The 26,466-nt window shown below is 55.9% G+C and overlaps 2 protein-coding genes across 5 annotated transcripts in view; one reads left to right on the top strand and one right to left on the bottom strand.

Annotated features, from left to right (window-relative positions):
• The first annotated feature begins 2,532 nt into the window (after positions 1-2,532).
• CHADL (chondroadherin like) lies at positions 2,533-14,686 on the top strand. Of its 2 annotated transcripts, none has more exons than XM_010376998.2 (6): positions 2,533-2,584; positions 3,984-4,161; positions 4,714-6,423; positions 6,950-7,116; positions 8,562-8,760; positions 14,465-14,686. In XM_010376998.2, exons 1-6 carry the CDS (start codon positions 2,577-2,579, stop codon positions 14,489-14,491), a joined length of 2,289 nt encoding a protein of 762 aa, XP_010375300.1. In that variant the 5' UTR covers positions 2,533-2,576; the 3' UTR covers positions 14,492-14,686. The 2 variants fall into 2 exon arrangements, with proteins under 2 accessions (XP_010375300.1, XP_010375381.1); XM_010377079.1 differs by having other exon boundaries at positions 2,570-2,584; positions 6,950-7,035; positions 8,709-8,760; positions 14,465-14,682.
• Positions 12,922-26,466, bottom strand: part of L3MBTL2 (L3MBTL histone methyl-lysine binding protein 2) — a 26,452-nt gene continuing 12,907 nt past the window's right edge. For 2 of the 3 annotated variants that reach the window (XM_010376812.2, XM_010376886.2), the window contains 12 exons: positions 26,234-26,351; positions 24,610-24,744; positions 24,191-24,279; positions 20,574-20,805; positions 20,027-20,103; positions 19,757-19,861; positions 18,899-19,046; positions 18,093-18,175; positions 17,509-17,743; positions 16,983-17,048; positions 14,539-14,655; positions 12,923-14,055 (listed from right to left, as the gene is read on the bottom strand). In XM_010376812.2, the coding sequence (XP_010375114.1) occupies positions 13,943-14,055; positions 14,539-14,655; positions 16,983-17,048; positions 17,509-17,743; positions 18,093-18,175; positions 18,899-19,046; positions 19,757-19,861; positions 20,027-20,103; positions 20,574-20,805; positions 24,191-24,279; positions 24,610-24,744; positions 26,234-26,351 (1,518 nt within the window). In that variant the 3' untranslated portion in view covers positions 12,923-13,942. Of the gene's footprint in view, positions 14,056-14,538; positions 14,656-16,982; positions 17,049-17,508; positions 17,744-18,092; positions 18,176-18,898; positions 19,047-19,756; positions 19,862-20,026; positions 20,104-20,573; positions 20,806-24,190; positions 24,280-24,609; positions 24,745-26,233; positions 26,352-26,466 lie in introns of all 3 variants that reach the window. The other variant, XM_010376751.2, reaches the window with a different exon arrangement.

The following is a 26,466-nucleotide window of genomic DNA, read 5'->3' as shown; positions in this document are numbered from 1 at the left end:
TGGCTAACACGGTGAAACCCCGTCTCTACTAAAAAATACAAAAAAAAAAAACTAGCCGGGCGAGGTGGCGGGCGCCTGTAGTCCCAGCTACTCGGGAGGCTGAGGCAGGAGAATGGCGTAAACCCGGGAGGTGGAGCTTGCAGTGAGCTGAGATCCGGCCACTGCGCTCCAGCCGGGGCGACAGAGCGAGACTCCGTCTCAAAAAAAAGAAAAAAAAAAAAAATATATATATATATATATAAAAAACTAGCCGGGTGAGGTGGCGAGCGCCTGTAGTCCCAGCTACACGGGAGGCTGAGGCAGGAGAATGGCGGGAACCTGGGAGGCGGAGCTTGCAGTGAGCTGAGATATGGCCACTGCACTCCAGCCTGGGAGACAGAGCGAGACTCCGTCTCAAGAAAAAAAAAAAATGAATCTAACATAATGTTGAGTGAAAAAAGCCAGACACAGCCAGGTGCAGTGGCTCATGCCTGTAATCCCAACACTTTGGGAGGCTGAGGCAGGAGGATCACTTGTGCCCTGGAGTTCAAGACCAGCCTGGACAACATAGCAAGACCCCAACTCTACAACAAATTTTAACATTAGCTGTAGGTGGCAGTGCGCATCTGGAGGTCTCAGCTGCTTGCGAGGCTGGTATGTTGAGGCCGCAGTGAGCCATGATCACACCTGGACAACGGTGAGACCCTGTCTCAAAAAAAAGGATGAAAGAGCAACACTGAAGTTCCATTGATTGGAATTTGCCAAGCAAAACAAAGCACAAAGCAGATGTCTGTGTGGCATGGCACTATTTCTTTTTCAAAAACGTTACTGCAGGGCTGGGTGCAGTGACTCACGCCTGTAATCCCAGCACTTTGGGAGATCAAGGTGGGCAGATCACTTGAGGTCAGGAGTCCGGGACCAGCCTGACCAACACGGTGAAACCCCGTCTCTACTAAAAATGCAAAAATTAGCCAGATATAGTGGCACACACCTGTAATCCCAACTACTTGGGAGGCTGAGGCATGAGAATCATTTGAACCAGGGAGATGGAGGTTGCTTTGAGCCGAGATCACGCCACTGCACTCCAGCCTGGGTGATAAAGTGAGACTCTCTCATAAAACAAAAAAACCCTGCAGTCTAGGAAAAGTACACACAAATGTTCATTGTTTTACATATATAAATATCACACACATTTATATATATATATATATATATATTTTTTTTGAAACGGAGTCTCGCTCTGTCGCCCGGGCTGGAGTGCAGTGGCCGGATCTCAGCTCACTGCAAGCTCCGCCTCCCGGGTTTACGCCATTCTCCTGCCTCAGCCTCCGCAGTAGCTGGGACTACAGGCGCCCGCCACCTCGCCCGGCTAATTTTTTTTTTTATTAGTAGAGACGGGGTTTCACCATGTTAGCCAGGATGGTCTCGATCTCCTGACCTCGTGATCCGCCCGTCTCGGCCTCCCAAAGTGCTGGGATTACAGGCTTGAGCCACCGCGCCCGGCCTATATTTTTATTATATATAAAAATATAAACACATAAGTGCGTGCTTACACACACACACACACACACACACACATATATATATATATATATATATATATTTTTTTTTTTTTCTTTTCTCTTGAGACAGAGTTTGTGTTGCCCAGGCTGGTCTCAAACTCCTGGGCTCAGGTGATCCTCCCACCTCAGCCTCCCAAAGTGCTGAGATTACAAGTGTGAGCCACTGTGCCTGGCCCCTGTTTCCAATGAAAGGAAACAAACAATAATGGAAGATACAATTCCATCAGAAACGGGAATCTGAAAAATTGTAAGATATATAAACATTGGCCATGGTCTGGATGTATTATTTAAAAAGCAAACATGAGCCTGGGAAGATGCGTATTTGGATATTCTTTGCAATATTGTTTGTAAATAGCAAAAAATTAGAGGTAGCCAATGTCCAAGATGAATGGTTAAGTCAATGTGATGCGTTCACACAGTGGAATACTGTAGCGCAGAATAAATGAGATTCTGAAGAATCAATTCGGATAACTCCCAGTAAGCCGAGGTTAAGTGAAAACATTGAATGTCTAGAGTCCTGTATGCCCAGTATTAAACAATGTATGTAAATGCATAAGCACAAACAGATGGAAGGAAAGGGCCACCTGTTCTGGAGCACCCACTGTGTGCCAGGTGCGGGCCTGAACCCCCACTGTGACCGCAGAGCTACTTATTAATGGGATGTGTTTTTCAGAGACTAGGAAGCAGCCTCTGGGAGGGCAGCCCACATGGCAGGAGGGAGCCCAGGACTGCTGACTCCCGGGCCACTGCTGGTGCACCCCTCCTGTCGGACTGGCCCAAGGATTCGGGCCGGGCCTCCATCCTGGGCTGGGGCAGGCAGGAGGCCCTGTAACTCCAGCCGCTGCTCCCGCCCGCTGCCCGCCCCTCCTTCACCTCAGCCTGGGGAAGTCTGGCTTGCCTGGTCCTCCGACAATGCCTCCCATTCAGCCCTGTCCCAGCTGCCAGGCCTGCGGGCTGCGGAGGGGGGCTCCCACCAGGCGGGGACAGCTTTTCCCTGCGCTGCGCCTCCAGGCTGGACCAGCAGTTCCAGGCAGCATGGAGGGGTGAGTCTTTGGGCCCAATGGTGCAAGGGGGGGTTCAGAGCAGCTGAGCGGCCTCAGGTAAGTCTCTGCCCCTCTCTGGGCCTCTGGAGAGGCTGGCGGGCAGGGGCTCTGGGGCCTTCCTGGGATTCTCCAGGAAAGGGGTCTCCCAAGGTGGACTCCGAGACACATGTGACAATGTGGCCGCTGCCGGGGACTGGTCCTCCGGGGCTTGTCTGAGAGCCCAGCAGTGGTCCCTGTGTTCTGAATGCTTGTCGCTTCAGCAATCTGTCCCCATGGGTCCCCTCCTTGGCCTGCCCTGAAGCACAGCCTTCACCATAGGCTCTGGAGAAGCCCCCAACTCCAAGGCAGGGACTGGAGCCTGGGACCCAAAGGAGACCCCAAAACACGACAATCCAGGGAGCAGCGAGAGGGAGGCTCCTGGGGGCCGGGGACCAGCCCAGCGATGGGGAGAGGCCATGCCTGACACAGGCTGAGAACAGAGGGGCCAGCTGGGCAGGGGAGGTGAGCCTATCATCCTAGCGCTTTGGGAGGCCAAGGTGGGACAATTACTTGAGGCCAGGAATTCAAGACCAGCCTGGGCAACATAGCGAGACCCTGTCTCTACCAGAAATAAAAAATTAGCCAAATGTGGTGGTCAGTGCCTGTAGTCCCAGCTACTCAAGAGGTCGAGACCAGAGGATCAGTTTAGCCCAGGAGGTGAAGGCTGCAGTGAGCCACTGTACTCCAGACTCCAGCTTGGGCAACAGAGCAAGGTTTGTCTCTATTTAAACAAAACAAAGCAAAAAAAATGCTCAAGGACCCAGACTGGATGCCTCCCTCCCTTCCGGTGGGCACCATTATGCTCCTGCTACCTGGGAGCTGGCATCGTATCAGTCGGAGGCTGCTTCTGAGCCTGCCCTGGACCAGAGCCTCACCACAGCCCGAGTACATGCTCTGAACTGGAGTCATTCTCAGTCAGCAAGTCCTCACTGAGCCACTGGGCAGAAAGGCAAAGGGACTCACCAGGTCACTTGTCTGACCATAAACATTGGCCATGGTCTGGATGTATTATTTAAAAAACATGAGCCTGGGAAGATGCGTATTTGGATATTATTTGCAATATTGTTTGTAAATAGCAAAAAATTGGAGGTAGCCCGTGTCCAAGCTGGATGGCTAAGTCAATGTGATACATTTACACATTTCTCCGTTTCCTCCCATGTAAAACAGGACTAATCATAGGACCTCCACTGTGTGGGGGGTGGGGAGCAGGGAGGCTCAGGGTGATGGACACTTTCCTGGGCCCAGAGGAGGAGGCTCTGAGGGGTTTTCGGGGCAGGAGCTGCACTGTGGCTGGGACTAAGTGAGGGACAGCATGTGGCCTCAGCCCCTGTGCACAGCAGACTCTCCCTCCCGGTCCCAGGCCCCGGAGCTCCACCCATGTCTCCTTGGTGCTGCGGCTGCTTGTACTTCTGCTGCTGGGCCCAGCTAGGCAGGCCGCCGCCCAGCGATGCCCACAGGCCTGCATCTGTGACAACTCCAGACGGCACGTTGCCTGCCGGCACCAGAACCTCACTGAGGTGCCAGACGCCATCCCTGAGGTCAGCAGGGAAGGAGCATGGGCACAGAGTGGCAGTGGGGCAGGGTGGGGTGCAGAGGGAGGAGCCTGGGCTGGGCACCAGTTGATGTGCCACTGCCTGCCCGGGAGACCTTGGCAAGTTACTTCTCTTTGAGCCTTAGTTTATAGGTCTGTAAAATGGGAATAATAAAAAGCAGTAACAGGGAGATGATCTATTTAAAATCCTTACTGTGTGAATGGAATAAGTAGGTGACCCAGAGATCAATACTGAATTCACTGCAGATGCTGTGGTGGAGAGGTGGGGCTGTGGCAGGGTGAGGTGTGGTCTCTGCGGAGTCATCAGCTAGTGGAGGAGAGACAGCGAGGAGGCAGGGACAGCCAGTGTGAAAAGTGCCACAGTGGGTGATGCCCAGGGCACTGGAGAGGAAGGCTTCCTGGAGGAGGTGTCAGGGTTCGGATGAAGAGAAATACGGGAAAGGTGACAGGAGAGAAGGGTGTTCCGGGGAAGGAGCAGCACTTGCAAAGGCGGGGGTCCCTGCCTGGCTCAGCCCCACTTTCCCCTCGCCGTCCCCAGCTGACCCAGCGGCTGAACCTGCAGGGCAATTTGCTGAAGGTGATCCCCGCAGCCGCCTTCCAGGGCCTGCCTCACCTCACACACCTGGACCTGCGCCACTGCCAGGTGGAGCTGGTGGCCGAGGGCGCCTTCCGTGGCCTGGGCCGCCTGCTCCTGCTCAACCTGGCCTCCAACCACCTGCGTGAGCTGCCCCAGGAGGCGCTGGACGGGCTGGGCTCGCTGCGGCGGCTGGAGCTGGAGGGGAACGCACTGGAGGAGCTGCGGCCGGGGACGTTCGGGGCACTGGGTGCGCTGGCCACGCTAAACCTGGCCCACAACGCCCTGGTCTACCTGCCCGCCATGGCCTTCCAGGGGCTACTGCGCGTCCGCTGGCTGCGGCTGTCGCACAACGCGCTCAGCGTGCTGGCCCCCGAGGCCCTGGCTGGCCTGCCCGCCCTGCGACGGCTCAGCCTGCACCACAACGAGCTCCAGGCTCTGCCCGGCCCGGCCTTGTCCCAGGCCCGCGGCCTGGCCCGTCTGGAGCTGGGCCACAACCCGCTCACCTACGCGGGCGAGGAGGACGGGCTGGCGCTGCCCGGCCTGCGGGAGCTGCTGCTGGACGGCGGGGCCCTGCAGGCCCTGGGTCCCAGGGCCTTAGCGCACTGCCCGCGCCTGCACACCCTTGACCTCCGCGGGAACCAGCTAGACACCCTGCCCCCGCTGCAGGGTCCGGGCCAGCTGCGCCGGCTGCGGCTGCAGGGGAATCCGCTGTGGTGCGGCTGCCAGGCGCGGCCCCTACTCGAGTGGCTGGCGCGGGCGCGCGTGCGCTCGGACGGCGCGTGCCGGGGGCCGCGGCGCCTGCGGGGCGAGGCTCTGGACGCCCTGCGGCCCTGGGACCTGCGCTGCCCGGGGGACGCGGCGCAGGAAGAGGAAGAGCAGGAGGAGCGGGCTGGGCCCGGGCCCCGAGCCCCTCCGCGCGACCCTCCGCGCGGCCCGGGGGAGGACCGGGCAGTCGCGCCCTGCCCTCGCGCCTGCGTGTGCGCCCCCGAGTCCCGGCACAGCAGCTGCGAGGGCTGCGGCCTGCAGGCGGTGCCCCGCGGCTTCCCCAACGACACCCTGCTCCTGGACCTGAGGCGGAACCACTTCCCCTTGGTGCCCCGAGCGGCCTTCCCCGGCCTGGGCCACCTGGTGTCGCTGCACCTGCAGCACTGCGGCATCGCGGAGCTGGAGGCGGGCGCCCTGGCGGGGCTGGGCCGCCTGATCTACCTGTACCTCTCCGACAACCAGCTCGCAGGCCTCAGCGCTGCTGCCCTTGCAGGGGTCCCCCGCCTCGGCTACCTGTACCTGGAGCGCAACCGTTTCCTGCAGGTGCCAGGGGCTGCCCTGCGCGCCCTGCCCAGCCTCTTCTCCCTGCACCTACAGGACAACGCTGTGGACCGCCTGGCACCCGGAGACCTAGGGGGAACACGGGCCTTGCGCTGGCTCTACCTGAGTGGAAACCGTATCACCGAAGTGTCCCCTGGGGCGCTGGGCCCAGCTCGGGAGCTGGAGAAGCTGCACCTGGACAGGAATCAGCTGCGAGAGGTGCCCACTGGCGCCTTGGAGGGGCTGCCTGCCCTCCTGGAGCTGCAGCTCTCGGGCAATCCACTCAGGGCCTTGCATGACGGGGCCTTCCAGCCTGTGGGCAGGTCGCTGCAGCACCTCTTCCTGAACAGCAGTGGCCTGGAGCAGGTGGGCACTGGGCATGCGGTGGGAGTTGGTGCGGGAGGCGGCACAAGGCCACAGGCAGCCTGTATTCTCTCAATAAGCATTTGCCAGCCCCTTGGTGCCAGGTCTCAGGCTGGGCACAGGGACCCTGAGATGAACCAGTACTGCCTCTGCCGGTGTGAGTGACAGTCCAGGCACAACTCAGGCCACACAGGGTGCCTGCACAGGAGGGCGTTGCTGGAGCATAGAGGAAGGAGGAATTTGGGACCATGGGGTCATCTACTGTTTGTACATATTGAGAGCCCCCAAGAGGCTTTGCCATTATTGGGTGATGGGGTGGACCATGAACTGGGCACCTGGGTGACTTGGACAGAGCAAGTGCTTTGACATCAGACCAGCCTGGGCTTTGACCCGGCACTGCACTTCTTGGCTGGACCATCTTGGACTCTCCAGCTTCTCTTCTGCTGAGGGAAGATGGGGCTTCCTTCCAGACTTGGGGGTGGGACAGGTCTGCCAGGAGCTCACACTGGGGCCTGGCAACTCCTTGCAGATTTCTCCTGGGGCCTTTTCAGGCCTGGGGCCCGGGCTCCAGAGCCTGCACCTGCAGAAGAACCAGCTTCGGGCCCTGCCTGCCCTGCCCAACCTCAGACAGCTGGAGCTCATCGACCTCAGCAGCAATCCCTTCCACTGTGACTGCCAGCTGCTTCCGCTGCACAGGTGGGCACCCCCACCTAGACCTCCAGCCAGAGACCACCCAGCCACTCTTGGTCAAGCCCCTGTCATCTCCCTGGGCACACTATGTCCATGCCCATCTGAGCAGCTTGGGGGGAGGGGCAACTCCCACGAGAGCCAGGCATGTACGAGCCCTTTCCAGGGTCAGTTACCCTTCCTGGGGAGGCTGGGGGTGGACTTCTCTGGGCCTTGATTTCATCATCTGTAAAGTAGGAATAGTATCTGCTCTGCCCAGCAGTCTGGGACCTAATACGCAGGCCAAGCCACTTTACATAATTACATAAGAAAGTCACAGGAGGCCAGGGATGGTGGTTCATGCCTGTAATCCCAGCACTTTGGGAGGCCAAGGCGGGCGGATCACCTGATGTCAGGAGTTTGAGACCAGCCTGGCCAACATGGTGAAACTCTGTCTCTACTAAAAATACAAAAATTAGCTGGGCATGGTAGTGGGTGCCTGTAGTCCCGGCTACTTGGGAGGCTGAGGCAGGAGAATCGCTTGAACCTGGGAGGTAGAGGTTGCAGTGAGCCAAGATAGCGCTACTTCACTCCAGCCTGGGCTACAGAGTGAGACTCCATCTCAAAAAAAAAAAAAAAGATCACAAGAGGCCTGGAGTCCTGCAGACCTGGGCTCCAGTCCTGGCTCTGCCATTTACCACCTAACTCTTTTTTTTTTTTTTTTTTGAGACGGAGTCTCGCTCTGTCGCCCAGGCTGGAGTGCAGTGGCCGGATCTCAGCTCACTGCAAGCTCCGCCTCCCGGGTTTACGCCATTCTCCTGCCTCAGCCTCCCAAGTAGCTGGGACTACAGGCACCCGCCAACTCGCCCGGCTAGTTTTTTGTATTTTTTAGTAGAGACGGGGTTTCGCCGTGTTAGCCAGGATGGTCTCGATCTCCTGACCTCGCGATCCACCCGTCTTGGCCTCCCAAAGTGCTGGGATTACAGGCTTGAGCCACCGCGCCCGGCCAACCACCTAACTCTTCAAGCCCCATAACCTTTCCTGCCCATCTGTAAAAAGGGGGGATGTAGTATCTAACCTCATGATGGTTGTTGTAAGAATGAAATTAGCATACGAAGTCGATTTGAACGGTGTCTGCTATGTTGTAAGCCCTCTGTTTATTATTACTATTATTTTCCCCTTTTTACAAAGAAGGGGTCGGAGGCTTGAAGTGGCTTGTAGGGCACATAATTGGTGAGCCGCCAAGATTCTCAGCAGAGCCTGCTGTCACCCATAGGCCCCACCACTCCCAAAGTCCTGGTGGCCTCCTTAACCTCCTCAGTAAAGCTGGCAAATGCTTGTTGAGCGAATGCACGCTGCCTGTGGCCTTGTGCTGCCTTCTGCACCAACCCTGCCCCACACCCAGTGCCCACCTGGCTCCAGGCCACTGAAGCAAAGTCAGCACAGCCAGCTCCCCAGCTCTCTCTTCTCTTCAGGTGGCTCACTGGGCTGAACCTGAGGGTAGGCGCCACCTGCGCCACCCCTCCCAGTGCCCGTGGCCAGAGGGTGAAGGCTGCAGCTGCTGTCTTTGAAGCCTGCCCAGGCTGGGGTGCCAGGAAGGCCAAGCGGACACCAGCCTCCAGGCCCAGCACCAGGAAAACCTCCATCAAAGGAAGACAGCGTGGAGCAGATAAGGTTGGCCATGGGGCAGGAGGGGTGAGGCCTTGGTGGGTGGTGGGCCAGGTTCCAAAGTCCCCAGGAAGCAGGAGCCTGACTTGGCTTGGTCCTGATTCATGTGGTTCCAGACCTGGGCAATGACCCGGTTGTGTCAGTTCAATAATGTCCATCCGAGGCTGGGCATGGTGGCTCACGCCTGTAATCCTAGCACTTCGGGAGACCGAGGTGGGCAGATCACGAGGTCAAGAGGTCGAGACCATCCTGGCCAACATGGTGAAACCCCATCTCTACTAAAAAATACAAAAATCAGGCCGGGCGTGGTGGCTCAAGCCTGTAATCCCAGCACTTTGGGAGGCTGAGACGGGCGGATCACGAGGTCAGGAGATCGAGACCATCCTGGCTAACACGGTGAAACCCTGTCTCTACTTAAAAATACAAAAAACTAGCCGGGCGACGAGGCGGGCGCCTGTAGTCCCAGCTACTCGGGAGGCTGAGGCAGGAGAATGGCGTAAACCTGGGAGGCGGAGCTTGCAGTGAGCTGAGATCCAGCCACTGCACTCCAGCCTGGGTGGCAGAGCAAGACTCCATCTCAAAAAAAAAAAAAAAAAAAAAAAAAAAAAAAAAAAAAAAAAAAAAAAATTAGCCGGGTGTGGTGGCAAGTGCCTGTAGTCCCAGCTACTTGGGAGGCTTGAGGCAGGAGAATCGCTTGAACCTGGGAGGCAGAGGTTGCAGTGAGCAGAGATCATGCCACTGCGCTCCAGCCTGGCGACAGAGTGAGACTCCATCTCAATAATAATAATAGTGTCCATCGTCCCATTCTCCCCTTCTCCCTGACCCCACTTCTGGGCTAGACCCAGGATGGGTTTGCAAGGAAATGGCCATTTGCTCCTGTTGTGAGACAGTGGCCTTTCCTATAAGCCCCAGTGTGCTGGTCCAGATGTGTCCCTAAAATCAGTCCTGCTGTTTCCATATTTGCTGGATCACTGTTAACCATGTCCCAGCCTGACCTAAGGGGTCTCCCTCAACCCAGGATCCCAGGGATGGGAAGAGCGGAAGTGCAGGTGTGTCATTGGCTCTGCCTCCCACCACCTGTCAGCCATAGGTTGGACCCCACTTGATATTACATTCACCATCCTGACATATCCAGTCCCAGTGTGGCCCCTCAGTTGTAGCAAACTCACAGCGTATCAGAGAAGGGTGCAAAAGATATGGGTACCCCCGCATATGGGAACCAGTGCCTGATAAGGCCATGGGGGTGTGCAAAGGGGAGAGGCAGTCCTTCAAGGGAAAGAGAATAGAGTGAGGCCTGGGAAGGTGGGGAGAGGGCTCTGTCTCCCCTGGACCTGTATTTTGAACATCTGGGATTCCTGGGGCCATTAGCTGGTGTTTGTATTCATCCCCTACAACTGCCACAACAAAATGCTAGGAGCTAGGTGGCTTAGAATAGGAGAGCTTCTGCAGGCTAGGGGTCAGCCGTCGAGGTGCTGGCAGGGGCGTGCTTTCTGGAACCAGTAGTGGAAGGGTCCCCCCTTGCCTCTTCCAGCTTCTGGTGGCCCCAGATGCTCTCTGACCTGTGGTAGCATAATCCCCATCTCTGTCTCCACCTTCACGTGATGTTGTGTGTCATCATCTTCCCTCTATAATCTGTCTCTGCCCAGATTCCTCACCCCCCTTTTTATTTTCTGAGATGGAGTTTCGCTCTTGTTGCCCAGGCTGGATGGAGTGCAATGGCCGTCTCGGCTCACTGCAACCTCTGCCTCCTGGGTTCAACCAATTCTCCTGCCTCAGCCTCCCAAGTAGCTGGGATTACAGGCACGTGCCACCATGCCTGGCTAACTTTTGTATTTTTAGTAGAAAAGGGGTTTCACCATGTTGCTCAGGCTGGTCTCGAACTCCTGACCTCAGTTGATCCACCTGCCTCAGCCTCCCAAAGTGCTGGGATTACAGGTGTGAGCCACTGTGCCCAGCCAAATTTCCCTTTTTATAAGGATAACAGTCTATTAGATTAGGGCCCAACCTAATGACATCATTTTAACTTCATTACTTCTGCAAGGAGTCTATTTCCAAGTAAGGTCATACTCTGAGGTACTGGGGTTAGGGCTCCAGCCTTTTGGGATGGGCACAAGTCAGTCCATAAAGTGTTCCTGATTTCTGGTTGGGGCACGGGAAGGAACCCCTGAAAAGACCCCAAGCTGAAGGGGAGCAAGTTCTGCCTTAGAAGCCAGACCCGGAACTAGAACTCATGACAGCAGTACTAATCACACTTGGCAATCACCTGCACAAGTAGGGAACGGCAAGCGGTGCTTTCTCCCTGCGTCAGCCCCGGGAGGCTCGTGTGGAAGCTGAGCTAGGCTCAGGAGTGGAAGCTCCGATGAGTCCACTTCCAGGTCAGGGCTTTAGTTAAAAGGGGAAGACACCCCCGGTCCCCACCCCCACACACAGTATGGAAGCTTTGGAATCGGGAACTCTCAGGCCATTTGACCTAGCCACCCCTTCTGACATGGAAATACTCCTCTCAGTATTGTGGGTTATTTTGATGAAAGCAGCAGTTTCCGGCTGGGTGCAGTGGCTCACGCCTGTAATCCCAGCACTTTGGGAGGCCCAGGCGGGCGGATCACCTGAGGTCGGGAGTTCAAGACCAGCCTGACCAACATGGAGAAACCTTGTCTCTACAAAAATACAAAATTAGCCAGGGATGGTGGTGCATGCCTGTAATCCCAGCTACTCCAGAGGCTGAGGCAGGAGAATCGCTTGAACCCAGGAGGTGGATATATCCTGGCGGTGAGCTGAGATTGCGCCATTGCACTCCAGCCTGGGCAACAGAGTTTTTCAAAAAAAAAAAAAAAAAAGTTAAACCAGTCCGGACATGGGAGCTCACGCCTGTAATCCCAGCACTTTGGGAGGCCAAGGTGGGCGGATCACCTGAGGTCGAGTTTGAGACCAGCCTGGCTAACATGGTGAAACCCCGTTTCTACTAAAAATACAAAAGATTAGCCGGGTGTGGTGGTGCATGCCTGTAATCCCACTCGGGAGGCTGAGACAGGAGAATCGCTTGAACCTGGGAAGCGGAGGTTATTTTGCGGTGAGCCGAGGTCATGCCATTGCACTCCAGCTTGGGCAATAAGAGTGAAACTCCGTCTCAAAAAAAAAAAAAAAAAAAAAAAAAAGGTAGCAGTTTCTTCCCAGGAATACAAAGGAATTCAAGGCAGAAGGCTCTTATGTTGAGGCTCAGGCACTGGCAGTGTTCCAGGCTGGAGATGCTCGCCTGCTGAAGGCGCGAGGATGGACGTCTGCCAGTCTCCCTTGATGCCTGTGTCTAGCTTGGTGTCTGGCACCCAGAAGATGCTCGGGAAGCCTGAATGACGGACTCACTACTAGGTCATCCGGCAGACAAACCTGGGTTCAACCCCACTGCCGTCCTTAACCGGTGTGAATTTAAGCAGCTAAGTTACTACACCGTACCGAGGGTTCCTTTTTCCTATCAGTACCGCACAGGGCTACTGTGAAGGTAAAATGAGCCATTTAGATACCTATTGAATCTGGCACCTGGGTAGGGGCTCTTGGTACAATGGAGTTCCTTGCATCCCTTTCCCTGGAGCAGAGGGACTAGACTGGGTGACCATAAAGGACGAGGGGGGCAGGGCAGGTTCCTAAAGGGCCTGGATTTGCTCTCACCTGTACCAGGAGCCTCTGTGCGTCCTCAGGCCCGAGAAGCAGGGATGAGGGGTTTGCAAATGCCTCCCTGCCAGCAGTCCCACTGCTGGGACTCTTTAAGAACTTGAATTCCCTCCAAGGGCAAACTGAGGCACAAGGTTTCCCAAGAGATCAATACTTCCATCTCCGGCAAATCAAGTCGGCCTCTAGGCACCAGCCACACACGGTCATGTGCACACTCCATTTCACACACACAAGGCCACCTTTGTGCTAGCCTATGCCAGGAACTACAGACAGGCAGACACAGGCTCCATCTCTGGGGAACCCACGGTCTTTGGGGAGAATGGCACAACCGTAAATAACGACAACATGCGGCTAAGACAGGGAACTCAGGCTCATGACAGGCAACGTTTATTCTTTACAGCCTCGCACACTCGTCTCTTGACTCACGTGGCCTCATAATCGATACCATGAGGTGGGGGGTCAGAACACACTCTGCAAGGAACAGAGATCTAACAAACGGGACTCAAGCAAGTAGGGGATTTAATTTCTCGTACACAGTCTGGGGAGCCCAGTGAGGCTGCAATGGCAGCTAGATGTGTCCTCCAGCTCTGTCATCCTTGTCCTGAGGGTTGTGTTCACAGCCCCTCCAGGCATGGCTTCTTCATTCAGGTAGGAACAAAAGGTCAAAACAGCAAAGAAGCCCTGCTCTCCAGAGGCTCCAGTCGGACCTGGACCCTTTAACTACAAAGGAATCTTGGATGAGTTATTTTTAGCGGGGCTTCAGGAGCAGGTAGCAGAGCCAGAGTGCACACTCAGGCCATCTTCCTCCCAGTGTCCTCGCCGGGGCATTTCCTTTAGGAAATGGCAGCAGTCCTCACAAACACAGCAAGCAGCTCAAAGCCACCACACAGGTCACCAAAATCCATATCCTGGTCACTGCTTCTCAGCCGCCGAGCCAAGCTGGGTCCCCAACATCCCTGGGGAGCTAGGAGGAGCAGAGGACCAGCACATGAGGCTGAGAGGCATTCTGCAAGGTGAATTTCTGAGGCAGAGGCTGCCCCCATCACACAGCTCCCTGTCAGAGGACCTCATCCTGCTCATCCTGCTCAGAGAGCTGCTCTAGAATTTAATTGACATGACTCGTTAGGGCAGACAGAGTTCACTGTCTTGTCTTCCACAGTGTGACAGGGGTGGCCCCACCCCGGTAACTGAGGGCCGTGGTGGGTCCTGGGGAGGCCATCTTAAGGAAGAGCAGGCAGCTAGTGTTCCAGCTTTGGGAACTCTGGCTGGAGAAGGTGGTTCACAGACGAGTTCGGGGGCCTCAGGCAGCCCGTCACATAGGCCTTTCCACAGGGGAGGGTAGAGGCAACAGGCAGGTCCCAGGAGACCCCAGCAGGTCCTCCACCATCCAGCCTTCACGGCACCAGGCAGAATTTACACATAGGCTCAGTCTCCAAGCCAAAGTGAGGTGGAGGCATGGTGGTGGTGGCAGAGAAACCCCGGGCTGGCTTCCAGCTAGGAGCCAGGCTGGAGGCAGGAAGGCTCAGTCATCCGTTTCCTCCTTGATGTTCTCAACAGGGACAGGCAGCTCTGGACTTGAAGCCTTGTGGGGCGAGGCCGCGTCTAGATGCTCCTCCTTCACGCACACGGCAATGACTGAAGAGGGAGGGGAGGCGGGTGGGTGGGCGAGTAAATAACTCCAGGGGGGGGAGGGCAGACGGAGGAGCTGGGAAAGGGACCTGGCTCCCTACAGATGGGGGCCTAGGATGCACCTTCACCCTCCAGCTTCCCTTCTGGGAGGGCAGTGGCAGCAGCAAAAGGCCAAGGCCCCAAGCCAGGTAGGCTATGCCAGCGACACTGCCATGTGCCAATCTGTCACCACCCTGCCAAGCACTAGAGGTAGGGGTAGAGATGGAGGAGGAGGAGGGGCCAGGGGCCTGGCTGGAGGGGGACTCGGCTCCATTCACAGTTGGGGGGTGTCTGGGAAGCACTCGGTCCAGTGGTACAGGACTGCTTGGTGCCCAGGAGATGCCGAAGAAACCTGACTCTACTCTTCTGTGCCCAGGTGGGGAAGGAGAGGGGTCGTCTCTGAGCATGGAGCAGGCTGGTCCTGCCTCGACCCAGCCCGGTGGCTCTTACTCTCGCCAGGAACGGGCTCCGAGGAGATCTTCTTGGCGCCCTGAGGGTCGTCCTCCAGCAGGGGCTTCTTGGACCCCTGTCTGAGGGGTCGCGTCTTGGTGGGCGGGATTCTTTTCCCTTTGAATAAAAATGGATTCAAACCCAGCATTACGGTTGTATCTAGGTGAGGCTTTACGGACTAGGTCTCACCCAGTGGTCAGGCAGCGTGGCAGAGGGAAAAGTGCCAGTCTGGGGACAGAAAGCCTGGACTCCAAGTGTGACACCTCTTACTGGCTGTGTGCCCTGAGCTCAGATTCTCTCCAATGGGAGGTGGTAATACCACCACCTCCCTCAAACCAAGCCCCAGGCAGTCGTGGTTGTAGCTGCTTTTAAAATCCTCTTTTAAATAAATAAAAATTTTTGGGAGGCCGAGACGGGCGGATCACGAGGTCAGGAGATCGAGACCATCCTGGCTAACACGGTGAAACCCCGTCTCTACTAAAAATACAAAAAACTAGCCGGGCGAGGTGGCGGGCGCCTGTAGTCCCAGCTACTCGGGAGGCTGAGGCAGGAGAATGGCGTAAACCCGGGAGGCGGAGCTTGCAGTGAGCTGAGATCCAGCCACTGCACTCCAGCCTGGGCGACAGAGTGAGACTCCGTCTCAACAAAAAAAAAAAAAAATAAAATTAAAAAAAAAAATAAATAAATAAATAAATAAAATTTTTTGAAGAGGGTCTCACTCTGTCACCCAGGCTGGAGTGCAGTAGGGTGATCACAACTCACTGCAGCCTCAACCTCCCAGGCTCAAGTGATCATCATACCTTAGCCTCCTGAGTAGCTGGGACTACAGGCATGTGCCACCATACCCAGCTAATTAAATTTTTTTTTTTTAATTAGGGGTCTCGCTATGTTGCCCAGGCTGGTCTCAAACTCCTGGGCTCAAGAGATCCTCCCACCTCAGCCTCTCAAAGTGTTGGGATTACAGGTGTGAACCATCTCACCCGGCCGGTTTTTGATCGTTGATTTCTTCCTGCAACATGCACCATTCCCAGTCCTACTGTTTGAATAGTACAGAACCTCTGCCTAGTGGATAAATGCCACACCCTCACTCAATTTTTTTGTTTTTTTGAGACAGTCTTGCTCTGTCGCCTAGGCTGGAGTGCAGTGGCTGAATCTCAGCTCACTGCAACCTCCACCTCTCTGGTTCAAGCAATTCTCCTGCCTCAGCCTCCCAAGTAGCTGGGACTACAGGCGTGTGCCAGTGTGCCCAGCTAATTTTTGTATTTTTAGTGGAGACGGGGTTTCACCATGTTGGTCAGGCTGGTCTCGAACTCCTGACCTCGTGATCTGCCCACCTCGGCCTCCCAAAGTGATGGGATGACAATTTTTTTGTGTGTGCGATGGAGTTTCCCTCTTCCACTCAGGCTAGAGTGCAGTGGCGCGATCTGGGCTCACTGCCACCTCTGCCCCCGGGTTCAAATGATTCTCCTGCCTCAGCCTCCCAAGTAGCTGGGATTACAGGCGCCTGCCACCATACCTGGCTAATTTTTGTAATTTTAGTAGAGACGGGGTTTCACCATGTTGGTCAGGCTGGTCTTGGAACTTCTGACCTCATGATCTGCCCGCCTTGGCCTCCCAAAGTATTAGGATTACAGGCGTGAGCCACTGTGCCCAGCTGCCTCACTCAATCTTAATCCTGCCCCAGGGACCTCGTTCCTGTTTCAGAACATCCTCTTCCCCACGTGGTACCACATCGTGGAGCCCACCTCGCTGTCACAGGCCTGCGGCTCCGAAGGATGGCTTTGCACCGTCCCACTCTGCCCCTCAAGTGGAAGCCAAGCTGGGCTCAGAATCTGTAGAGTGAGGCCCCACCAAGGCAAACGACACCCCACAGCCCGAGTGCCAGGTGGAGTCCCGCCACTCAGCTGCCTGCCTTTGCTCCTGCCCTCTCCCTCCCTCAAAGAGGCCTCGAGACGACACCCCACAGCCCGAGTGCCAGGCGGAGTCCCGCCACTCAGCTGCCTGCCTTTGCTCCTGCCCTCTCCCTCCCTCAAAGAGGCCTCGAGGTAAGAATGAGAGCATTGGAGAGACAGCTCTATTTCTCCCTGCGGCTTTTCCTTTAGAACCTAGTAGCTGCGGCTTGCCCAGGCCAGGCTTTTTTCTGAACGTGGGGCATCAGGGATGGGATCCCCCAACCTCAATCTCTTACCTCTTTTCCTCAGCACCCTGACCATGGCCAGAGACTGAACACTCCCTATTTATGGTCTGGGTCCCCAGAGACAGGATGAAAGGCCCGTAGGCCAAAGAGCAAGGGAAGAGCGACGGGACAGGACCACGAGGAGAGCTGCGCCAGTAGGACAGCACCTGGGCACCTCTGCCTGAGGTCTGACCCCTCCCTGCTCCCAGGGGCGCAGCCCACCGCTCCCAGGCCCGCTCCAGCCTGGCTGCACTGGGGCAGTACTTACTTTTCTTCCCAAACTGTTTCTTTTTCTTCTTTGTGGCCTCTTTGGCCTTCAGGGGTGTGGCCGGTTCTGTTGTTGAAAGACAAGGGTGAAAGAGATGAGACGAGGGTCCCTGGGAGGACACAGGGCACAGGCACATCCCGAGACCCCATCCACCCTCCCACACAGGACACCCCAAGACAGAAGGCCAAAGCTCGGCAATGAGGAGAGGGGGCCTGGAGAACAGCTGTCCCTTCTTCCCACCCTTGTCACCAGGGCTGCTCAGAGGGACCTGGGTAGTTCACCTGGGTGCACAAGGGCATGAACATATGACAGAGTGGGCAAGATGAAGGAAGGAGCTCTGCAGCCAGAGAGGAAGGCAGCCAGAGAAGTCAGGAGCAGGGCTGGGTGACGGGGCTCACTCTTTACTGAGAGTGGTCCATGAGATGTCTCCATCTCATGCCAAAGAACTGAGATGGGCACAGGGGTGGGGGAAGAAGGAGAAAAGAAGAGGAAAGTCGGAGTCTCTGAGGGTCATGAGAGCCCAGACCTGCGGCCACAGGAGGCTGGAGCTGGTAGCCGGTGAGCTCACACCAGCCGACGGGGTAGATGTCCGGGGACTCGCAGTCCACCCACTGGTCGTACTCGCTGTCCCAGCCATCAAAGTGGATGCTGAGGAGCCGATGCACCACTCGCTTCACCGTGGCCACACAGATGAGCCGGGGCTCCATCAGGTCCACGGCCTCCAGCTTCATGCCCACCTTGAAGCCATGGTTTGGGCAATCCTGGGCCAGAAAAAGGAGGCAGTGACCAAGCCAGTCAGTCAGCTCCCTACCCCAGCAGGCTCACCCGGGCCTGGAGGCACTTGAAGAACTGGCAGGGACGGGGCTGGGACTGGAATGCCTGCTGGGGCAAGTTCCTCTAGACAATAATCCCACTGCACCTCTTTCTCCACACTGCCCTCCATGGAAGAGGGACTGGAGTGCCCAGGCCAGAGCTGGGGACTTCCCCCCAAAAGTGGCTGTCAGCAGCAGAGACTCGAAAGAAAGGGGAGGAACTGCCACCGCTGAGAGCAGCAGGCAGGGCCTGTCCTGAGGCCCCCGCAGGCCCCTTGCTCCACTTGAGTCTCCTCACCATGTTAAAGAGTCTCGATGGGGCGGCTTTCGACTTGGTCTTCTCCAAGTAGTTCTCCCAGCTGAAAGTCTGTACCTCATAACCTGGAGAAGCAGACAGCTCAGATGCAGAGGGAGAGGGGAAGCAGGAAGTGGGCGGGGAAAAGGACACATGGCTGAAGGAGCTCTGCAGCTTGGTCAGGACCCAGCCTGGAGTCTCCCCAGCAGCCTTCTCAACCCCTCAGGGTGGCACCTGCTCCTAGCACCACAGTCCTGTTGTATAGGTTGTTTGCTGACCAACGGGATACATGGGAGCTCTGTTCATCAACCATACACTGGCCACGGGGCAGAGTCAGCCCAGCAGTTAAGGGCTGGTGGTGGGCTCTGTCACCTTTCCCATATACCCTGAAATGCTACACTTTGGGGCCTGACTTGACCAGCAATCTGGACTTGTGGCCCCACCCTGCCCCTTCTGTTTTGTTTTGTTTTGTTTTTAAAATAGTCTCGCTCTGTCACCCAGGCTGGAGTACAGTGGCATGATCTTGACTCACTGCAACCTCCACCTCCTGGGTTCAAGCAATTCTCTTGCCTCAGTCTCCCTAGTGGCTAGGATTATAGGCACCTGCCACCATGCCTGGCTAATTTTTGTATTTTTAGTAGAGACAAGCTTTTGCCATGTTGGCCACGCTGGTCTCAAACTCCTGACCTCAGGTCATCCACCTGCCTCAGCCTCCCAAAGTGCTGGGATTATAGGCAGGAGCCACCGCGCCTGGACACCCTGCCCCTTCTGATGGCAAAGCCAGCACGTGGTGGCCTCTCTAGTCTTACCTTTTGGGGGTGTGAACTCAATGTCATTCTTCTGACAGAAGGTGGCCGGGAAGATGGCATGGGAAGAGGCGTGGTAGCAGAACCAGTCCGAGCCATCTGTGGAGGGCCCCCCGTCCACAGAGATCATCAGGTATCCATCCAGGAGAACCTGGGGGGTGCGGGGAGCAGGCAGACACATATCATGAACTGCACCCCATCCTGGGTTGGCACCACACCCCAACAGGGACACGAGGCAGATGGATCCAAACATATCTAGGGCACGGCCCTCCTGGAGGACACCTGAGCCTCTCTGGGGCACACAGCACTTCTGTGATGCATCCACGTGGGATTCTTTCTCTTCCCCACTAGACAGCAAACACCACGCCAGCAGGGGCCGCGTCCATCCTGTTGGACCTTGTTCTCGGGTGAGCACACTGCGCCTGGCATGGAGTGGATCCGCGGCGTGGACGAGTCAGCAGCCTCCTCCGGGAGGGCCACGCAGGGGTGGAGGGTGCTGCTCAGGCTGAGGCGATGAGGTTTGGGGCAAGGTGACCCCCGCTGTGGCTCTTGCCTAGGCCAGCACTCAAAGGAGATGGCACACAGCAAGAAGGCCCCAGTAAGGTGACAGGGAGGGGCCCACCCTGACACAGGACCCAGCTCAGGTGTCAAAGAAGCCCTCGTCTAGTGAGCCTTGGACCCTGACATGAAAGCAGATTCTGAGCAAGGGGCAGGCCAGGCCCCACCCACAAAAGTCAGGGACTCTGGGCACAGCCAGTGATGAGAGGCTGTGCCAGAGACCCCCTGACAGTGGCGAGTAGAGTTAGAGCTCTGGGCCACATGGGTCCCCTCGTGGGGGCCGGAGGGCCGGCCCTGGCTCACCTTACAGACAGTTGCCACACAGATGTTGCCCAGATTCAGGGGGTCAATGGCCTCCAGCTTCATTCCTTCCTCAAACCAACCGCCTTCTGTGTAGACGGCTCGTACCTTAAAGGAATGGGACAGCTGGGGACTCCCTGGGCAGGCCAGGGGGGAAGGTAAGGGAAGCAGGCCTCAGGAGGGAAAGGGACGGTCCCAGGGGAAGAGCCAGGTCCCTCAGGCCCGGAATGGACCCATGGCCGAGGGGAAAAGTGCCCAAGGGCTGAGTCTCACCTTCTTGAACAGGTAAGGAACGGCATCACAGTAGATTTTCCGGAAGGTGGGGTGATGGGCCATGTCACCTCGCCTCTCTTTGGAGGAGAGGGATAGGGAATGAGGGAGAGGGAATGAGGGAGAGAGGGGAGTTGGAGGCGGCTCCTGGGCCATCTCCATGCCTCCCCTGGGAATGTGGGGCTGCTCTGCACATGTTCTCAGCTGTATCTCTGTATCTCAGGACCCCCACCCAGAGGAGCAGACAGAAAGGTTGAGTCCAGAAAACATCAAGAGCTCTCTGCAGGGACTCTTCAGCCCCCGAACCCAGACTGCTCCCATAGGACATGGGAGAGGATCGGGGCTGCTGGCATCTGGGTTCAAATCTTGATTTTACCACTCACAAGTTGAATGGAGTGACTTTTGTCAAGCTCTCTGGAGCGCAGTGTCGTCACCACAGGCTGGCCATGCCACCCTCCACCTGCTGACCTGCTGTGAGGAGTAGGAAGGTGCTCCCACCCCATCCTGGGAAGCGTAGCGTGCAGCCCCTCGGGCCTGGGGCTCTGCTAACCTGACATCTTGATGCCGTGGCCCACACGTCGTGACCAACCCACTGGGTGGATCAGGGGGCTCCACATGTGGCACCAGAAGTCGTCGTCACTGTCACCATCCTCGTAGAGGAGCCGTAGGCGACCCCCGATGACTGTGTCCACCACGGCCATGCGAGTGCGTGACACCTGGGCCTTGTCCACCACTTCCAGCCGCATGCCCTGCCTAAAGGGGTACTTCATGCTCTCCACCATCTGAAACGACGTCAGAACACAGACCTGCTATGGCCGAGGGCTCCTCCCACCCACCCTCCTGGACCCTCCTGCTGTCTCTTCATGGTGAGTGGAGGACAGGGAAGGTGTGGTGTTACCCCCCCACTCCGTCAGTCGGGAGGTGGCAGATGAGACCACCTGCGCTGCCAGGCTCACCTTGGCCCTGACTCCCTAGGAGGACACAGAGGGAAGGCACACAGCTCGCAATGGGAATGCCACTTCTAGCCACCAAAATGCCACTGAGTTGATGCAAATCATAAAACACACTTTAGACTAAGGAAAAGTGACCCAGAGAGGTCACGCTGGCCCAGAGTTACAGACTCATTTGTGCCAGAGCTGGGCCTGGAAGCTGGTGTGCAGCCCGTGCTCTTCGTGGGCTCTGCACTCTGATCCCCGGGCACCCTGCACTCCCCGCCACCTCCCAGCCCTCTGCCTGTGGCTCATACGAGACTTATGTTCAGAGAACTGAGTCTTCCTGTGTCCCTTTCCAGTGTCCCCTGTGTCCAGTGCCGACTCTGACCCTGATGGGCTGCAGCTCTGCAATGCTTTCACAGTGCCTTGGTGGCAACCGACCTAATGACGGATGGTGACCAAGATGCCCTCGAGCTGCTCTACAGAGAGCCACGGTGCTGGGGTACAGAGGAGGTTCTTTTTGTTCACTGTGACTTCAGAGCTGTCCTGCCCAGGGCAGGGAACAGGTAGGGTGTAAGGGTTTTCCAGCCCCAGGGCACAGCGGGGTCAGGAACCGGCCGACTAGACTAAGCAGTGCTATTTCCAAACACACCAGGAAGGAAAGCGTTTCAGAGGTCACAAAGCAGCCAACAGGCAAAGCTGCCACAGGGGTCCTAAACCAGACAGACCCTCTGGCCCAGCTCAAGGGCTTGGGATACGCCCTGACACCAAGTGCCTGTCCCACATCTGGTATCCCAGAGGCTCACTCAGGAGAGTGAGAGACAACACAGGGTAAAGCCTGGCTCAGGGCCCCTCTGGGCTGCCTTCCCTGCCACGTTCTCTTCCTCTACAGCCAACACAGTGCAGCCCACAATCCTATGCCATTTTTGTTGGTTTTTGTTTTTTTTTGAAATGGAGTCTCCTCGCTCTGTGGCCCAGGCTGAAGTGCAGTGGGCACGATCTCGGCTCACTGCAACTTTGGCCTCCCTGGTGCAAGCAATTCTCCCACCTCAGCCTCCTGAGTTAGCTGGGATTACCAGTGTGTGCCACCACACCCAGCTAATTTTTGCATTTCTAGCACAGTCGGGGTTTTGCCATGTCGGCCAGGCTAGTCTGGAACTCCTGCCCTCAGGTGATCTGCTGACCTCGGCCTCCCAAAGTGCTGGGATTACAGAGTGAGTCACTGTGCCCAGCCCAACTCATTTTTTTTTTTTTTTTAAGAGAGAAAGTCTCACGGTGTTGCCTAAGCTGGTTTCGGACTCCTGGCCTCAAGTAATCCTCTCGCCTTGGCCCCCCAAAGTGCTGAGACACTGAGACAGGTATGAGTCACTTTTACCATGTACATATGTGACTTAATTTTTACTAAATCATTTCTTAAAATTAAATGCCAAACAGATGATTCTGTGCCACACAGGAGTCCTAAACCCGACAGAATCCGACAGCCCAGGGAGGCCCCAGGCCAGGCCTTACCCTATACTGTGCCAGGCACATCCCTGGCTTAGAACCGAGGCTGTATTACAATTACTCGTGTGCATGGCTTTCGTTTCATCTGCCAGACTAAAGATTTCTGGATGGCAAGGTCTGTATTCTTTGTATTCCCACATTGCCTTGTAAACAAGTATGTAAGGCTGGGCACGGTGGCTCATGCCTATAATCCCAGCACTTTGGGAGGCTGAGGTGGGTGGATCACTTGAGGTCAAGAGTTCGAGACAAGCCTGGGCAATACGGTGAAACCCCATCTCTACTAAAAATACAAAAATTAGCCACGTATGGTGGTGCACATGCACCTGTAATCCCAGCTACTTGGGAGGCTGAGGCAGAAGAATTGCTTGAGCCCAGGAGGCAGAGGTTGCAGTGAGCCAAGATTGTGCCACTGCACTCCAGCCTGGGCAACAGAGCGAGACTCTGTCTTAAAAAGAAAAAGAAGGCTGGGCGCAGTGGCTTATGCCTGTAATCCCAGCACTTTCGGAGTCCAAGGCGGGCGGATCACGAGATTAGGAGATCGAAACCATCCTGGCTAACACGGTGAAACCCCATCTCTACTAAAAATACAAAAAAATTAGCCAGGCGGCCGGGCACGGTGGCTCAAGCCTGTAATCCCAGCACCTTGGGAGGCCGAGACGGGCGGATCACGAGGTCGGGAGATCGAGACCATCCTGGCGAACACGGTGAAACCCCGTCTCTACTAAAAAATACAAAAAACTAGCCGGGAGAGGTGGCGGGCGCCTGTAGTCCCAGCTACTCGGGAGGTTGAGGCAGGAGAATGGTGTAAACCCGGGAGGCGGAGCTTGCAGTGAGCTGAGATCCGGCCACAGCACTCCAGCCTGGGTGACAGAGCGAGACTCCGTCTCAAAAAAAAAAAAAAAAAAAATTAGCCAGGCATGGTGGTGAGCGCCTGTAGTCACAGCTCCTCGGGAGGCTGAGGCAGGAGAATGGCGTGAACCCGGGAGGCGGAGCTTGCAGTGAGCCAAGATGGTGCCACTGCACTCCCCCACCTGGGTGACAGAGAGACTCCATCTCAAAAAAAAAAATAAAAAATAAAAAATAAATAAAAGGCCGGGCGCAGTGGCTCAAGCCTGTAATCCCAGCACTTTGGGAGGCCGAGACGGGCGGATCACGAGGTCAGGAGATCGAGACCATCCTGGCTAACATGGTGAAACCCCGTCTCTACTAAAAAAAATACAAAAAACTAGCCGGGCGACGTGGTGGCGCCTGTAGTCCCAGCTACCCGGGAGGCTGAGACAGGAGAATGGCGTGAACCCGGGAGGCGGAGCTTGCAGTGAGCTGAGATCCGGCCATAGCACTCCAGCCTGGGTGACAGGGCGAGACTCCGTCTCAAAAAAAAAAAAAAAAAAAAAAAAAAAAAATAAAAAAGTATGTAATAAAATCTATTGAGTGAACACTTCTGAAAAATTCTATGAGCAAAGGTAAAGTTCTGGAAGAGCAAAAGGCAGACAAAGCAGCATGACTGGTGCAGTAGGAGCAGAGTCTGGGTGGGGCGGTGGCTGACACCAGGCTAGAAAGGCAGATGGCAACCAAGTAGCAGCAGCATTTGTCTCCAGCCTTGCAAAATGTGGAGCTGCTGAAGATCATCAGGCAAGAGAGTCTTAGAGAACATGCTCCAGTGAGTAGCGTGGAGGATGGAGAAAAACGGAAGAGCAGAGGAAGGGACATCAGTGAAGGGCTCACTGCCGACCTTGATGTGGAAATCCACGGGAAGCGTCCTGGAGCCCACCAGCCGTTTCATGAGGTAGCCCTTCCAGTCGGTGAACTTGGCATGGATGGCTGTGGAGGCACCAGCAGAATCCTGGTTACACAGACTGACAACACCTCCACCGACAGGGACGCTAGCACCGACCCCAAGTGGGGGCCCCTCAGCAGTGGGGAGGAAAATAGCTGCCTCTCGAGGCCAGCAATGACTTCATCCGAGAACCTCAGATTCCACACGTGGATCTGCTCCCGGGCCTCTGAGATGGGGAGTGCAGGAAGCCAGGGGGCAAGTGGATTCTGTTCTAACAAGACAGAGGACTCCCATTCTACCTAACACAAGCAGAGGACTCTCCCTCTAGCAGGGCCCCTACAGGAACAAAAGAGGAAATGTTCTCATCAACTCACTCCGTGGGGGCACAAGGATCTTGCTGTTGATGGCACACCAGCCAATGGGGTGGACATCCACAGTTCCCAGGTTGCACCAGAAGTCATGGCTGGCATCATTTTCAAAGCCTTCGTACCGAAGCAGCACCCGATACCCTGAAAAGAAAGGAAAGGGCACCTGTGAGGAAGGATGAGCTGGGGAAGGTATGCTGTGTGTTTTTTATTTTTTTGAGACGGAGTCTTGCTCTGTCGCCCAGGCTGGAGTGCAGTGGTGCCATCTCAGCTCACTGCAAGCTCCGCCTCCCAAGTAGCTGGGACTATAGGTGCCCGCCACCACGCCTGGCTAATTTTTTTTGTATTTTTAGTAGAGACAGGGTTTCACCGTGTTAGCCAGGATGGTCTCAATCTCCTGCCCTTGTGATCTGCCCTCCTTGGCCTCCCAAACTGCTGGGATTACAAGCGTGAGCCACCGTGCCTGGCCTGGGAAGGTATGTTCTTAAGCCTTCTCTTTTCTCTAGCCTAAGCTAGACTTCTGGCACTTATACTTCCAGGCAAGTATATTCCTGTTGTCCACAACAGTCCTAGTCAAACAAATTCATGCTCCTAGTTAGGAAAGCATTATGAGGCCGGGCGCGGTGGCTCAAGCCTGTAATCCCAGCACTTTGGGAGGCCGAGGCGGGTGGATCACGAGGTCAGGAGATCGAGACCATCCTGGCTAACACGGTGAAACCCCGTCTCTACTAAAAATACAAAAAACTAGCCAGGCGAGGTGGCGGGCGCCTGTAGTCCCAGCTACTCGGAGGCTGAGGCGGAAGAATGGCGGGAACCCGGGAGGCGGAGCTTGCAGTGAGCCGAGATTGCGCCACTGCACTCCAGCCTGGGCGACACAGCGAAACTCCGTCTCCAAAAAAAAAAAAAAAAAAAAAGGAAAGCTTATGGCATGGTGCTGAGAGTTAATTCTCTATAACCTGACCATCCCTGGAATGAATTTTACTTTTTAAATTTTTTTCATTTTTTGTAGAGACAGTGTCTCACTATGTTGCCCAGGCTGGTCTCGAACTCCTGAGCTCAAACAATCCTCCTGCCTCCGCCTCCCAAAGTGCTGGGATTAGAGGTGTGAGCCACGACACCGGCCCTGGAACAAACTTTATAAATTGGGGTTTCTAGCCAGGCGCGGTGGCTCACGCCTGTAATCCCAGCACTTTGGGAGGCAGAGGATCACTTGAGGTCAGGAGTTTGAGACCAGCCTGGCCAAGATGGTGAAACCCCGTCTCTACTAAAAATACAAAAATTCGCCGTGTGTGGTGGCCAGGTGGCCTGTAGTCCCAGCTATTCGGGAAGCTGAGGCAGGAGAATAGCTTGAACCCAGGAGGCGGAGGTTGCAGTGAGCCGAGATCGCACCACTGTACTCCAGCCTGGGTGAAAGATCCAGACCATCTAAAAAAACAAAAACAAAAAAATTTAGAGTTTCCAAGTCTGCCAAGCTCTGTGTCCCCTTCTCTGATAGAAGAATCCTTAGAAGTGGGGCAGAAACCCCAGTGGGTGGGATTTTTATGAAGCCAACTCCTGCCTACAACACTGTCCACCCATCCAGAGATGTCACTCTGCAGACACAGCCCTGGCCCTGCCCTGGCCAAACACCCACCTGCTGTCTGGATGACAGAGGCGATCCAGTACACCCGGCTGGGGAGCACAGCGTCACTGTTGAGCACCTCCACCTTCATCCCTTTCATCACATCCTCCCACTGGTCATAGAGTGGGACCTGTGTGGCGATGAGAGTACGGAGAGAGTGAGCTAACTGCGCTGGCAGGGGAGACGGGCTGCCTCATGACCTCAGTCAAGTCCTCCTTTGCACCTCCACTTTTTGCATCACCCAC

Source organism: Rhinopithecus roxellana, chromosome 13 (genome assembly GCF_007565055.1).
Source record: "Rhinopithecus roxellana isolate Shanxi Qingling chromosome 13, ASM756505v1, whole genome shotgun sequence".
In the NCBI taxonomy this organism is placed as follows: domain Eukaryota; kingdom Metazoa; phylum Chordata; class Mammalia; order Primates; family Cercopithecidae; genus Rhinopithecus; species Rhinopithecus roxellana.
Note: the sequence above shows the minus strand (reverse complement) of the source record. Positions and strands in the feature narration are given on the sequence as shown.

What these genes read in the sequence shown, in the direction of transcription:
- CHADL (XM_010376998.2), top strand. An exon ending in TGCCAGACGCCATCCCTGAG is followed by an intron (nt 4,162 to 4,713) that starts GTCAGCAGGGAA and finishes CGCCGTCCCCAG; the next exon opens with CTGACCCAGCGGCTGAACCT. An exon ending in CAGCTGCTTCCGCTGCACAG is followed by an intron (nt 7,117 to 8,561) that starts GTGGGCACCCCC and finishes TCTTCTCTTCAG; the next exon opens with GTGGCTCACTGGGCTGAACC.